The 15,000-nt window shown below is 47.6% G+C and overlaps 1 protein-coding gene across 1 annotated transcript in view; it reads left to right on the top strand.

Annotated features, from left to right (window-relative positions):
• The window catches only part of LOC121713189 (ankyrin repeat and SAM domain-containing protein 1A-like), a 105,261-nt gene that overhangs the window by 34,937 nt on the left and 55,324 nt on the right, over positions 1–15,000 (top strand). The window contains 9 exon segments of the mRNA XM_042097640.1: positions 355–651; positions 4,273–4,348; positions 4,625–4,726; positions 5,240–5,326; positions 6,292–6,464; positions 7,219–7,281; positions 8,394–8,526; positions 11,959–12,002; positions 13,265–13,373. Of these exon segments, the coding sequence (XP_041953574.1) occupies positions 355–651; positions 4,273–4,348; positions 4,625–4,726; positions 5,240–5,326; positions 6,292–6,464; positions 7,219–7,281; positions 8,394–8,526; positions 11,959–12,002; positions 13,265–13,373 (1,084 nt within the window).

Consider the following 15,000-nt stretch of genomic DNA (forward strand, 5'->3'; position numbering starts at 1 on the left):
CTTTCTTTCTTTCTTGTCTCTCTGTCTTTCTTTCCTATGCCTCTCTCATTTTATGCATCGTCTCTCTCTCTCTCTCTCTCTCTCTCTCTCTCTCTCTCTCTCTCTCTCTCTCTCTCTCTCTCTCTCTCTCTCTCTCTCTCTCTCTCTCTCTCTCTCTCTCTCTCTCTATTTTGCTATTGCATTGCTATTGTCTTGCTTGTTTACTTTCTTGCTGTTTGACTTATTCTTCCCATCCTCCCTCTCTTCTTATTCTTCCCATTCTCCCTCTCTTCTCCTCTTCTGTCCATATTCCTTTCCTCCCTCCCTCCCCCCTCCATGTCCATCTTTCTTCCTCCCTCGCTCCTCCCTGTGTAGAACAACGACAACGAGACGCCGCTGCACTGCGCTGCGCAGTACGGCCACTCGGAGGTGGTGCGGCTCCTGCTGGAGGAACTGACCGACCCGACCATGCGCAACAACAAGTTCGAGACGCCGCTGGACCTGGCGGCGCTGTACGGGCGTCTGGAGGTGGTGCGGCTGCTGCTCAGCGCACACCCCAACCTGCTCAGCTGCAACACCAAGAAGCACACGCCCCTGCACCTGGCCTCGCGCAATGGACACCTGCCCGTGGTGGGGGTGTTGCTGGACGCCGGCATGGACATCCACTACCAGGTGAGTCCATCACACGGAGGGAGGGAGGGAGGGAGGGGAGGAAGGAAGGAGGGAAGGGGGGGAAGGGGTTTCGATGTTTGGTTTGGCCGATCAGATTGGGTGGTAGTCAAACTGACAGCCAGATAAACAGAGGCACACAGACAGACATACAGAAAGAAGTGTTGACAATCTATCAGAGAGAATAGTAGCTAAAAGCTCTAGTGCTGTTAGATGTAGCTTGGTGCTGCAGGACGCTGGCATGGACATCAACTACCAGGTGGGTCCGTTACGTGGAGGGAAGGAAGGGTCACATCACATCGCATCATCGCATCACACAGCCAATCAGACAGACTTATGCAGACATACAGGCAAAGAGAAAGACAGGTGTTGATTGGTAGCTAAAAGCTAAGTCACGCCCACAGCTATACCAGGTGTTGATTGGTGTAGATGTGAGCATCAACTACGAAGTCACTTGGATGGGATGAAGGGCTGAGGAAGAGTAGGATTACAGGTAGACCGACGACTCGATCAGAATGGGTCACAGGTGCCTCTTGCTCCATTGGCCTCCAGTGATCATTGATGGCGGCGTTATTTCCGTACGTTCTGAAGCCCGATGTGTTATCTAGTTTTCTAATATGAGACAGACTGCTTGATCACAATGGGTCACAGACAGACAGAAAGACAAACCGACCTGAGACCCATGCAGATAAACAGACAAGGTGATAAATGTATTGGTAGGCTGACAGAAAGTGTTACTGAGTCCTGACCATAGTTTGTAAATTAGTACATTTGTAAATCAGGTTTCTAGGCCAAGCATACTTGCGTATGCAAGGAATTTGGTTTCTACATTCATCCCATCCGTGAATTAGTGAACACACAGAGCACACAGTGGACACAGTGAGGTGAAGCACACAGTAACCCGGAGCAGTGAGCTGCCTTGCAACAGCGGTGCTCGGGGAGCAGTGAGGGGTTAGGTGCCTTGCTCAAGGGCACTTCAGCCGTTCCCACTGGTTGGGGATCGAACTGGCAACCCTCTGGTTCCAAGCCCGAAGCCCTAACCAATAGGCCACGACTGCCCCACTGTTGCCCCACGACTTTTTTTTATGCTCACCACAACATCAAAGATGGGTAGCTGGGTTAAAGTTTTCGGCAGATGTTGTTGAAGGAGGGGCCATCTCTTCCGTTGAACATGTGCTTTGTCTGCTGTGCCAACTAGTCTGTCTCTTTGCCACTGGGTTTGGCACAAGGTTGTTGTTCTGATGTTCTGGCTTTCTCTCTTTGCCCCGGGCACAGCTTGATGAGATTAGGTTGTCAGACAGAAAGGAGACAGCGAGAGAGACATATCAGACATGTCGGGTAGTCAGACCAGCAGATCAGGCTGATCAGACACAAATACTAGGAAGCACTGCAGGCAAAAGGTGTTGATGTGGAGCTTCAGAGAAGATGATATTAGACAGAGAAGGGTAGGTGGGCGAATGTAAGCGAGTAGATTGACCGTTTAAGAAAGGTAGAGGTAGAGGACACAGTCTGCTGGGAAGATGCTGGTTGCTGGCAGTCGTAGCCTACTCGTTAGGGCTTCGGGCTTGGAAGGGTTGCCGGTTCGATCCCTGACCAGTAGGAAAAATGTGGGCGGGGGAAATGGTTGAGCACTGCTCTCCCATGCCCACAGACACGGCTTGAGCAAGACACCTTCACTGGTCCCCGAGCGCCACTATTGCAAGGCAGCTTCACCGGTCCCCGAGCGCCACTGTAGCAAGGCAGCTTCACTGGTCCCCGAGCGCCACTATTGCAAGGCAGCTTCACTGGTCCCCGAGCGCCACTGTAGCAAGGCAGCTTCACTGGTCCCCGAGCGCCACTGTAGCAAGGCAGCTTCACTGGTCCCCGAGCGCCACTGTAGCAAGGCAGCTTCACTGGTCCCCGAGCGCCACTATTGCAAGGCAGCTTCACTGGTCCCCGAGCGCCACTATTGCAAGGCAGTTCACTGCTTCAGGTTAATGTGTGCCTCACCTCACTGTGTGCTCATTATGTGCTTCAACTCACTGTGTGTTCACTGTGTGCTCTGTGTGTCTCACTAATTCATGGATGGGATAAATGCAGAGACCAAATTCCTTGTATACGCAAGTACTTGGCCTATAAACCTGATTGACATTACATTTTACATTTAAGTCATCTTGGTCAGGAGTGACTGAAGTAAATTAGCCAGTTAACCAAGTAAGCAGACTCGCAAATAAAAACATAAGATACTGGAATAGACTTGCAGGTGGTCAATCAGGCAACCAAACCTACTAGAGGGTCAGAGCTTTATGACAAAATGGTGCATGATGGAGATTTCAGTTATAATGGAGATTTCCAAATGCACAATGGACAAAATGGGGATGTCCATTTTTAAGAGGCTCATAAAATGAGCAATGAACCCCATAATATACAGTAGCTGCAGCAGTAGTCCAGACCAGTTTGTGTCTTTAGTAGCACTGCTATGAACAAATAAGTGCCCCTGCACTCGCCGGTCCTGGGGAGACCCCACGGCGAGGCTCTTAGCGCCCCAGGCTGAATGGGCCGAGCTCTGTTCACATGAGTGCTTTAGCCAAAGTGTTCAGCTGCCCCTGTGGAGGCTTTCTCGTCAGGCGCCGCTGGATAGTTAAGGCCACCATCTGTCCAACTGCCCTGCTGTCCCATTCTCTCTCTCTCTCTCTCTCTCTCTCTCTCTCTCTCTCTCTCTCTCTCTCTCTCTCTCTCTCTCTCTCTCTCTCTCTACCTCATACTCTTTCTCTCTCTCATGCTCTTTTAACACACACATTCTATTTTCATCTCCCTTGCCAACGATCTAATTTTGGCCTCTCTTTATCCCTCTCTTTAACACTATCTCTCTGTTTCTCTCTTCCCCTCTTGTCATTTCTCTCTCTTATTTACCACTCACTCACTCACTCACTCACTCACTCACTCACCCTCTCACCCTCTCACCCACTCTCTGCTCTCACCCTTTTAGTTAATATTTTTTATTATATATATTCTTTTTTGAGTAGCAACACACACACACAGACACACTAGTCTCTCGTGTCCATCTGTGCCAGCTTCCTGAAGGTTTACAATTACCGTGGCAACGTGGCCCAGAAAGCCGCCTGCTTTGATTGATGAACCAGATAATTGCCCACAGAGAGACAGATAGACAGACAAAGAGGGAGACAGAGAGACCGACAGACAAGGAGAGAGACAGAGACAGACAAACAGACAGACAGACAGAGAGAGACAGACAGACAGACAGACAGACAGAGAGGGAGACAGAGAGAGATGGAGTAGTGGCCCCTGTAGCTGTGTACCCATCCTTCTCCTCCAAAGCTGGATGGTCCAGGGCTCCATCTCCACGGAGACCGAGCCCCTCCGGCACAATGTCTGCCCATTTCAGCAGCAGGACTCCATCTGACCCACTTCGATTCATCTGTAAAAAAAACAACAGGGGAATGAAGTTAATCATAACTTTCTCAAATGTGTCTGAGGTGTACTCACTGCAGATAAAAGTAGAAAAGATAGAGGATTTTGCAGCAAAATCTATATCATGTTTTGATCGCTGTTTTGTAAGCTACAAACATATTTACAGTGCAGTTTATTTATTTGTTTGTTTGTTTGTTTATTTTGTGTTAACAGACTGAGAAGGGCAGTGCCCTCCACGAAGCTGCTCTGTATGGGAAGACGGATGTGGTGCAGAAGCTTCTGAGTGCAGGTCAGTCCCACTGAGATGCTCTCTGGAGTTCTTAAAGTACTAGTTGTGTTTTGAAACGGGGGCAAAGCTTTCACATTTAAATTGATTATTGGGGAATTCTGTTGGCTTTTGTAGTTGTCAGCAGCTCACATTGTTCCTCTGTTGATTTTTCATAATGGTATAGTATTTTCTTGGTACAGCCAACAGCATATTAAGTTCTTGAACATAGCATTATTGACCGTGGCATCTCACAACAGCTATCTGTGCGAACTGAATGTGTGTTATTTTGTGTTTCAGGTATTGATGTGACCATCGTAGACTCTAAGGGCCTGACGGCGCTGGACACTGTCAGGGAGATGCCGTCTCAGAAGAGCAGGCAGATCGCCAGCCTCATTCAGAGTAAGTCTGAACGTGTGTGTGTTTGTGTGTGTGTGTGTCCTTGTCCGTCCTTCTATCCTCCACTGTGTCTCTTATTTTACCACTATCTCCTGTCTTATTGCAACATACAAAACATCCTATTTTCTATTTGATGACTTTTTATTTTCACATTAACACATTTTCCCTCTTTTCCTTGCCTCTGCTTTCGCCCGGTCTTTGTGTGTGTCTGTATTTCTGTACTGTACTGTACTTCTCCTTTTTCTGTATCTCCCTCCATCCCCATCTCTATCTCCCTCTCGCTTGCTCTGTCTCTCACCACCACCCCCTCCCCTCCCCTCTTTCACGCCGGGTGTGAGAGCCAGAGCGCCAAAGAAACCCTGACATTCAGTGGCTCAGTGAATCACTGTTTCTAATCACTCCGTTTACCGGAGATGACCCTCATGTCCGTCTACGTGGGGCACAGCTGTGTGTTGTGTAGTCTGGTGCCACGTGTGGTGTTCTTCTTACCCATGCGACAACTTGGTGTTTCTTCAGGTCACATGACAGGAAATGCCCCTGATATGGCCCTGCCCCCTCCCCCAATTCCACCCCCTCAGGAGAACCTCAGTCCCAGGAGAAAAGGTAAACAGCAACACACTCACCCTATGGAATATACATTTCAATCATAACTGATATCAAAAAGGAAAGCGGCAGCCATCGTTTCAATAGTTGCACACAAATTACACAATCACATGCAGCCATTTCGAGCACAATGTAACTTCCCGTTTCTACGCAAAAGAAGTAAAACAAATACAGTTAAAATTTTGAAATTAAATTTGATTCAATTGGTTCCATTTACCGATCCTTAAGAATCAAGAAATCATTCATCTGCCAGGGCATACATCTGCAATCAACAAATCTCTGTTTGTTTATTTGAATTGTCTATATTGTGTATTTGTTTGAATGAGCAAGTAAATCAATGTAGCAGTTGGCAGCAGTGCTCTGTAATGTATCCCCTGCCACTGGAGGTGGTGTTTTGAAAGTCTCATGTAGCGATGCTCTTCTGTTCCCTTGTGTATCCACCACTGGAAAAGACACCAGTGAAAGGTCACCTGTGAATGTATTGCACGGAGTGCACAGATGTGTTAACAAATACAACATTTTTGGTGTGTGTGTTTTATTTTAGTGAGTGCTGCAGTGATCATCTTGTCGAACTTTAAATATATTTGAACACAGATTAACTAGCTGGAGAATGAGATTCAGTGGATAATTGAGAAAGATTGTTCATTATGCATGCCATTTGTTTTCTCTCTTGTTTTGATTTGTGAATAGATAAATAATGAAAATGTGTTGTCTATGTTTTGTGTTTGTGTGTATGTGCATGTTGCATGCTTGCTTTTTGTGTGTGTGCTGTGTGTGTGTGTGTGTGGTCTGTGTACGCGTGTATGCGTGCATGCTCTGTGTGTGTGTGTGTGTGTGTGTGTGTGTGTGTGTGTGTGTGTGTGTGTGCGTGCGTGCGTGCATGCTCTGTGTGTGGTCTGTGTACGCGTGCGTGCGTGCATGCTCTGTGTGTGTGTGTGGTCTGTGTGTGCGTGCTCTGTGTGTAGGTGAGGTGGAGCAGCAAATGAGTGAGCTGATCTCCGGCCTGTCGGGAGACCCTGAGGAAGAGAGCCCGTACGAGGCCCTGTACGAGGCCACCTCTTGCCACTCCCTCGACAGCCTGGCCAGCGGCAAGTCCTCCGACCGCGACTCCGGACGACCGGACAGCGAGGCCGGCAAAGTAAGGCCGCAGTGCCATCGCCTCATCAGAGAAAAGGCTGTATGTACACCACAGAAGTGATGATGAGCACTGAAAATCCTAACCAAAAAATATGACATTATCATTACAACCAATGTCTTTTTCCCTGAATTGCACATGCACATGCACATGCACATGCACAGACACATACACATACACATACATACATATATATTTAGAGGAATTGGAAAAGAAAAGCTGGTACAATTGCAAACAAATGTCTGAACAGAATTGAGATTCTGACTGCAGGTTGAGGTTCCTGTAAGTGTGCCCTTCTCACCACTAGGTGGAGTGTGAGCACCACAGTGAGCGGCTCCCTACTATGGTTTGTCCATCTCTCTGGTCCCAGCAGGGAGCTGTAAATGACCATGCTGTTGCTGCAGGGGCAGCTCTCATGTTTGATCTGGACTGAAGGACCCCTGTTTTTAATCACTTGACTTAAAGGAAAATTCCGGTATTTAGCACTTTGAGTCCCTTTTCTGGTTTGTTTTGGATGAACTAGAGTGGTGGACACCGAAATTTTGACGATTGGTCCTGTCTCGACCTTTCTGACTCGTTTTGAATCGCCTTTGAGTGGCTGCCAACAGGCATACTGTAGGCTACTCAAACATGTCCTAAAACAACCCTTAACGTTCGTTTTCAAAACTGTGCAACTCACCGAGTGGTTAGTGGTGATGATTTTTTTTTTTATCTGTGTATCTTGAAATATTCCTGTATTTTTGTGAATGAATTGCAGAAAGATCGGCTACCTCCTCCATCACAGCCTGGCCCTGGTCATGAAGAGGAAGGCAGCTCAGAGGTAAACCTGATCCGCACCCTGTGATCCCAGAAATCAGACACCATGCTATTAGATCACCTGAAGCATAGCTATGCAGTTCACTGGTTTGCAATGCGGTTGTTTGTCCAGAGAAGTAGTTCCCTCACCCTTAAAAGACTTGTGCAGGCCGGGCAGGTACACAGGAGTATTGAGGTATTGATTCAACAAGGAATCACAGAGCATTGCTTTCCACTTCACAGCATGCGCAGAAATATATGTGTGCATTCCCCAGTACAGGTCCCATCTCAGACCTTTATAGATACTGGTGTACACTGAACCCCATGCACTGTACAGCACTGATAACAAGCCTACCAGATCCATCTGACTGCCGATCGGGCGGTAGTAAACATCAGCCACCATTTGCAGTCCAGGCACTGTTGATTCTGCCATGCCCCGCTGACAAACGCTCCACTGTGTGCCCCCCCCCCCCCCCCCCCCCCCAACCCCCCTTCCTCCCCTACACCCCCCAGCCCCCACCACCAACACCATCACTACTGCCAGCCCTTGCTGCCATGTTGGCTCAAATCAAACAGTTTGCTCATAAATATTGATGGGAGTGCGGCAGGGGACCACGGTGGGCGGAGGGGGAGGAGTGAGTTTGTGGATCAGCAGCTGGGTGGATGTAGAGAGGACTGCACCGGTAGGTGGTGTTGGGGTGGGTGGATGAGATGACTGCACCGGTGGGTGGTGTTGGGATGGGTGGATGAGATGACTGCACCGGTGAGTGGTGTTGGGGTGGGTGGGTGGATGAGAGGACTGGGTGGGGTTGTTGCCGAGGGACCCCGGCTCCAGAACCTGAACCACCAGCTGAATGTGTGAAGTCCTAACTTCTAAGAGCATTAAATGTTTTGGAGGGAGCAGTGGCTCCAATCGTATTTAGTCTGGAACCGCACCATCTTACCTGTGACCTTTTGCAAATGTGTGGCAGGCTTATGCCATGGTTAATTATCTGTCGCATCTCATAGAATTGTTATTAGAGTTATTATTTCTTGAGTTTATTGAGATAATAAAGGTGGGTAGATGAATCGGCATGCTGTGCTTTGTCATCAATAAAGTTGGTCTGTGTGTGTATAACCGTCTGGTTGTGTCCCCAGGCTGTGTACACCAACAGCAGTATAGATGAGAGAGGAGAGATGGTGGATGAGGAGGACCACACCTACGAGCTTCTGCTCTCTGCCGAGACCAAGGTCCCCTACACAGAGCCCCATGAACCGTCCTCACAAACCGGCAAGTACACACACACACACACACACATGCACACACACACACACAGGAATAAACAATTACACAAACGCGCACCATACTCACACAATGCTCATACTCACACAATGCAAGAACACACAGATTCCTACACACACACACACACACACTTTCTCGTGCACACACACACACACACACATGTTAATGTCCTCACCCCTAACCGTTCTTTTACTTATCAGAGCCTGTGGTCTGGTATTTTGCGATCGAAAGTTCAGTGGCCCCTTTTAACAAGTCATCTGCCCTTGTTCCGGCTCAAGGGTGTTCTAAAACCCTCTCAGCACCTGTCAACCCCCACCCCCCACCCCCCGCTATGCCCCTGTCCTGCTCACCCACCTCTTCTGGTCTCTCTCTCTCTCTCTCTCTCTCTCTCTCTCTCTCTCTCTGTCCTTTTTCTCTCATACTTACTTTCTGTTTTCCTCTCCCTTTCCTCTTTTTTCTTTCTTCCTTATTTTCCTTCTGTCTCATTTTCTTTCTTGCTTGCTTATTTTCTCTCTCTCTCACTCACTCACTCACACTCACACACACACACACACACACACACACACACACACACACACACACACACACACACAATTTTCACAATTGTCTCTTCATCTATCTCCCTTAGATCTCAGTTCTAGTCTTTTATTTTTTTTGTTCCTCAATATCTCTCTCTCTCTCTCTCTCGCACTTTCTCTCTCTCTCTCTCTCTCTCTCTTTCTTTCTCTCTCTCTCTCTCTCTCTCTCTCTCGCACTTTGTCTCTCTCTCTCTCTCTCTCTCTCTCTCTCTCTCTCTTCCTTTCACACGCCCCTCTTCCTTTCAGTATCTTGCTCTCCTCTCTACTCCAGTGGGCATTCCTTCCTCCCTCACATGCCCCCGCCTGACCCCTGCGGACAGACTGTCTTTTGCTCTCTTTCTCAGTCGCTTGGACCTCCTCCTGTCCCTCCGCCCGCCTACCCGTGCTCCTTCCTGACCCTCTGCTAATGGTCACTGGCCTCCCTCCCTCGTACTCAAGCTTTTGGTTATCTGCAACACGAGGGTCAGTGTCCTGCACTCCTGGGCTTTGGAACCCTCTGGCTGGAGCAGACTCAGCTTGATGGCCCTATAGATAATGGTTCCATTTCCATGCTTAAGAACCTATGCGGTTCCGTAGAGCACCCTCCAGAACCGTTTTTCCTAAGAGTGTACTGTACATTACTGGTGTATGTAATGATACCGTAGAAATCATACTCACAAAATACATACACAAAGTCAGGCTATGTAAGGGCTGGTGTTCATCAATACTAATTCTCCTGTGCAAGGCACCCCTGCAGCACCTTGAGCACCTTGATGATAGAAATCATACTCACAAAATACATACACAAAGTCAGGCTATGTAAGGGCTGGTGTTCATCAAAATTACTAATTCTCCTGTGCAAGGCACCCCTGCAGCACCTTGATGTTTTGTTCAGTTCACAATATATTGTCCTTGGTTGTCATAACATAACATTACAGTAGATTGTATCTAAGTCAAATGCACAGATTGACCAAGCTTACAAACTAATGAAGAGTAAGTAGTCCTTAGCAGAGGACTTGAGAATGATGAATGAAAGAGACCTTTGAAATGATTAATTAGGGTGAATAAGACGTCTGAATGCCTGTCTGTGTAGCTTTGAGTATGAGATGAATATGGAAATATGAGCACTTGCAATGGCATAAACAATGAGGAAAAGCTCCACTCTTCCTTCTGCCTCTTAATTAAATGTACCCACACAGAAAATATTAATGACGTCCATGAGCTAAGATTTTCAGTCTTGATCAGAACTTATTAGTTTAGAGACAGCTCAATCATTGATTAATTGACGTAATGCCCTAAAAAGGATTTGGCAGGCCGTCTGAGCTCTTTGGCATGCACTCGAAATCAGGACCGAAATGGGAGAGGAGAGAGGAACAGTAGGGGGTTCTCTTGGTTCTCTCATCCTCACAGTCAGAACAGAGTGAGGGAATGAGTGAAAATGAATAAAAGACACAAGTCATTTGAGGGGAGTTTTGTCGTCATGTTCCCCCTCCAACTTGATTGAAACACTTTTTTCATTAAGTAGTAGCCCGCGTGTTATTTCATTTGATGAAGTTTTCAGAAGAGAGGGAATGAAAAGAGGTGAAGGAGAAGAGGAAAGAGTGCAGAGAAAGGGCAGAGCGAGGGGTCATTGAGGGTGAGCCTGGCACAGAAATAAAAGCCTGGTACGCTTAAGAAGGCTTCAGAGTGAAAAGAGAGAATGTAAGAGACCTGTGCCAATGCTTCAACCCAGATCAAGTCCAGATCACATTACCGGATAACGTTTCTCTGCCGGTGCCCGGTGCAGGCTCGATCTCTCTCTTTCTCTTTCTCTCCCCCCCCCCCCTCTCTCTCTCTCTCTCTCTTTCTCTCTCCCCCCCCCCCCTCTCTCTCTCTCTCTCTGTCTGTCTGTCTGTCTCTCTCTGTCTGTCTGTCTGTCTCTCTCTCTCTCTCCCCCCCCCCCCGCTCCTGTGTCTTAATGCCGAGCCCTGAATGGCACCACGGTTAATTGGATTAAAGGGGGATTTAATTAGAGGCCCATTGTGATCCCTGGCTGTTAATATAGATGTTTTAAATGGGCCCCCGAGGGCCCGCGGGCGTGTCACTGGCGCTTGACAAAAGAGCGACTTCACAGACGCTCCGAGATGTCGGAACAAGTGGCGCGTAGGCCGTGATTAGGAATGGAAGAATGTTCCCCGTTCAGTGCTGACGCTCAGAGAGGGAAAAGGGCACCATCATCATCATCATCATCATCATCCTTAGTCTCAGGCACTATCTCAGCCCCTGAGTCGAGCTGATGTAGTGCTTGTTTGTAGCAGAGTGGCTTTGCTGAGAGGTGTTGCAGGAAAGTTCGGCTTTTAAAAACCTTTATTTAAAGACCATTAAAGAAGACTAATGAAATTTAATTAAACCACATAAACACACACTAGTAAAAGTAACCATTCTTTAGCACACACTCTCTCGCACACTCTCGGGCACACTCTCTCACACACACTCTCTCAAACCACTTGTCTTACTTACTACTTGTGTGTGTGTGTGTGTGTGTGATTTGACGTAGAGGTGAGTGTCCAGTGAAATCTGCCTTGCTGTGTCATGTTCCCACGCTGCCCGGGGCTAGCCTCTATGGGTTGGTCAGTGTCTGTGTCTCGCTCTCTTCCTGTTGCTCCCTCGACGCAGACCTCCATGTTTAATGCATGAAGACCATTAACATAAACTATAGCTTGTGCTGATGCAAAATGGCTGCTGACTGACAGCTAGCCCCGATTCTGTGAGACTTGATGACTTGCCACTTCGACCAGGACTCTTGAAAGTCGACCCATTTCATTTATTATTTAAAGAGTTGCTTCTAACGTCAGTATGTTTGTTTTATCTTCTTCTTTCTCAGAAGAGGAAGCCAAATCCAAGTCTTCTAACAGCCTTCTACCTCAGGTATGTTTCATCTGCCATGACACTGATTTCTGTACACAATATCAATTATGTGGAGGTTTTCCTTAGATAATCTGATATGGTCCCTCCAGGGGGTGACTAAAAAAGCAACGAGCGCCTCTGGTAAACATAATAAATGCCCATCTGTGGTTCGTATATCTGAGCAGGGATGTTCCCCAAATCTGATTTCATGTGAATTACAGGCCCCTTACCATCCTCGCCATCCTCCCAAATGAATAATTTCATGAGCCAATTGAGTTGTGTCTCTTGCCCTCGTCCCCCAACTAATCTTTTGACGTGACCTTGTGCGAGACGGAAGCCAGAGAAAATACAGATTGTCAAAGTGGGAACAGAGCGCGGAGCCGCCGGGCAGCTTTATCAGCCTGCTGAAGGCCTTGGCCTGAGAGCGGACAGTGGGGACTGTAAATCGCAGCCTCGGGCTGAGAGGGATGAAATTTGACAGGGGTCAGTGCCATCAGGGTCTCAGGGAAGAGTGGCCACACCAACTGTCTCCTGTCTCACCTGCAGCTCTCCACACGTTTAATCCTGCCATCCTGCGGGGGATGGAAGAGAAAATAAAAAAAAAAGGCTCTTTGTATGTCTGTGCATTTTGTATTCTCTGCATGTCAGGATCTATTCCCGACTGTTCTCGCTTCACCTGGCTCCTTCTGTTCAGTTCGGTTCTGTTTTCACCTCTCCCATCCATATGACTGTAATGTTATTAGTGCATCCGTTAGAGCGGTCGCGTCGCCACGGAGGTTTAATTAGGACAAAACGAGCGTGCTGGAGTCCTCGCCTCTCCCGAGCTCGGTGACAGAAGTTCTTTGCCCATTCTGTGACGGGGACGATATGCAACAGGGGAGGGGAGGGTGGGAGTGGGGTCAGTTGCCGACGGTAATGGATGCAATCAACAAACCTGTTCTGTCGGTTTAGCGCTGCAGGTGTCACAGCTAATTATCAGCGTTGTAATCGCCCAGCACAGCCATAAGCTCAAAAGGTCTCTGGGGGCACATGATGGGCAGTTGTAAAGTGATGGCTACATGCATTGTGTGTGGGTGTGTGGAAATGTATCTCTCAAGATCAAACACCCCTAACATGCCTCGAACATCAAGGTAATGGCCTGCTGAGATGTACCGTATGGATGACCATATGTGGATGTTTCTGGAGTGGGACATGGAAGCTCTGTGTTTTAAGTCTTTTGTGTTTGTACGTTTATCTGTTTATACATGACATCATCTGCTTTGACTCCCTCCCTCCACCCCCAGCAGCGGAAGCCCTCTGCACCCAGTGACCTCCGACCCCCGGGCCCAAGCAGTGACACCCTCCGTCCCCCTGCGCCCGTGCTGGGGCCTGGTCGGCATAAGAACACCGGAGGTAAGTGTGAGATGGATGAACACAACACGCAGAATGACCTTGCGTGTGTTTACATGCAACCATGCTTTTTTGAGGAGTGCATTTACACTTCAATGGATTCATACATTTTGCTCAGCTAAACTAGCTTCCATTATACACATTCCGAATTCAACATTTTTTAGTAGTTTTTCCATAAACAGAAAAAATGCCCTGAAGTTGTTGTATAGTTTTGAAGTCTATCTTGTTTTCAGTTTGGCAGTAAGTTGAATAGTTTAAACATCTCCAGCTGTCTTTGCCAAACAGAGACTCCCACAGCCTTCCCTAAACCATTTGAGATTCGGAGTTTATACTAAAGTAAAAAGTGTGTTTGCTACTGAAGAAACAAAATTCATGCTCATTTAAGGGGTTTGTCATAACAAGGTGAACACTTATGCAGAGCAGGTAGAAGATAAGAACAGACAAATCGTATCATCTTTTGAAGTGGAGCTTGATTATTGCTTGATTGTAATTCTCTGGAAACGGCTGGAGTTTGAGGTTGTCTGTGATTGACAGTCCCTTGGCTATTGAGACAGAAAACCGTTTGATTTCAACGGATGGTGCAGCATCCTAAATCGCAAGATGGTATCTTTGGTACCCAAGTCCTGCTTCACAGAGCCGGCGATGCACCAGGATCCACAAGTTCTATTGTGACGCGGAACGGAACGAGTGAGGCTCCTGTGTATCTGCTACAAGCGCAGAGATTCATTAGAATACCAATGAGCAAACATGGGCAACACGACATTACACACTTATGTGTTCCATTTTAAATTCAGTCCTGTGTCAGTGTTCCCTCTTTCTTTCGCTCTCTCTCTCTCTCTCTCTCTCTCTCTCTCTCTCTCTGTTTTCTCTCTCTCTCTCTCTCTCTCTGTTTTCTCTCTCTCTCTCTCTCTTTTTTTCTGTCTTTCTTTTCTCTCTCTGTCTATCTCTCTCTTGCTCCCCCCTCTCTCTATCTCTCTCGGTGAGATATCTCCCCTCTGCTGTTTGCTCTAAGTCTGCTGCTCTTATCAAGCATGCATGCATGCATACAGTAAAATTTGCAGAGGAAGAAAACAAAATGATAGAGAGAGAGCAGGAGATGAAGGAGTGCGGTGAGCGAAAATAAAAGGATAGAGAGAGCAGGAGATGGAGGAGTGGGATGAGAAGAAGGGATGAAGAGCTCAGGGAAATAATGAGCACGGAAGGAAGGAGCGTGCAAGGAGAATGAGCAGCAAGAAAGGAGAGATGGAGAGAATAAAGGGGCTAAAGATAGAGGGAGGAGAAAAAAGAGGTGAAGAAAAAGTGACATGAGTACGTAGAAACAAGGGGACCGAAAGATGGCAGAGGGAGGAAAGAAGGAGTGGAAAAAAGGAAGAGAAAGATGAGAGAAAGAAGGACAGCAAAACAGGTCAAGACGGAGGAAAGAGGGCAACAGAGAAGTTGATCAGAGCAAAAGAGAGATCACACAGAGAGGGAGGAAGAGAGATGGAGAGAGTGAGTGAGCGTAGAAAGGGAGGATCTGAGGAGCGACAGGCCTCTGATTCACATAGGGAGTCCAGCTCTCTCCTCTCCTCTCCTCTTTTATATCTGTGTTTAAAGCAGCTGCCTCATAGGCAGCAGGATTAAGGCCCTG

This window comes from Alosa sapidissima, chromosome 7, assembly GCF_018492685.1.
Source record: "Alosa sapidissima isolate fAloSap1 chromosome 7, fAloSap1.pri, whole genome shotgun sequence".
Classification (NCBI taxonomy): Eukaryota; Metazoa; Chordata; class Actinopteri; order Clupeiformes; family Clupeidae; genus Alosa; species Alosa sapidissima.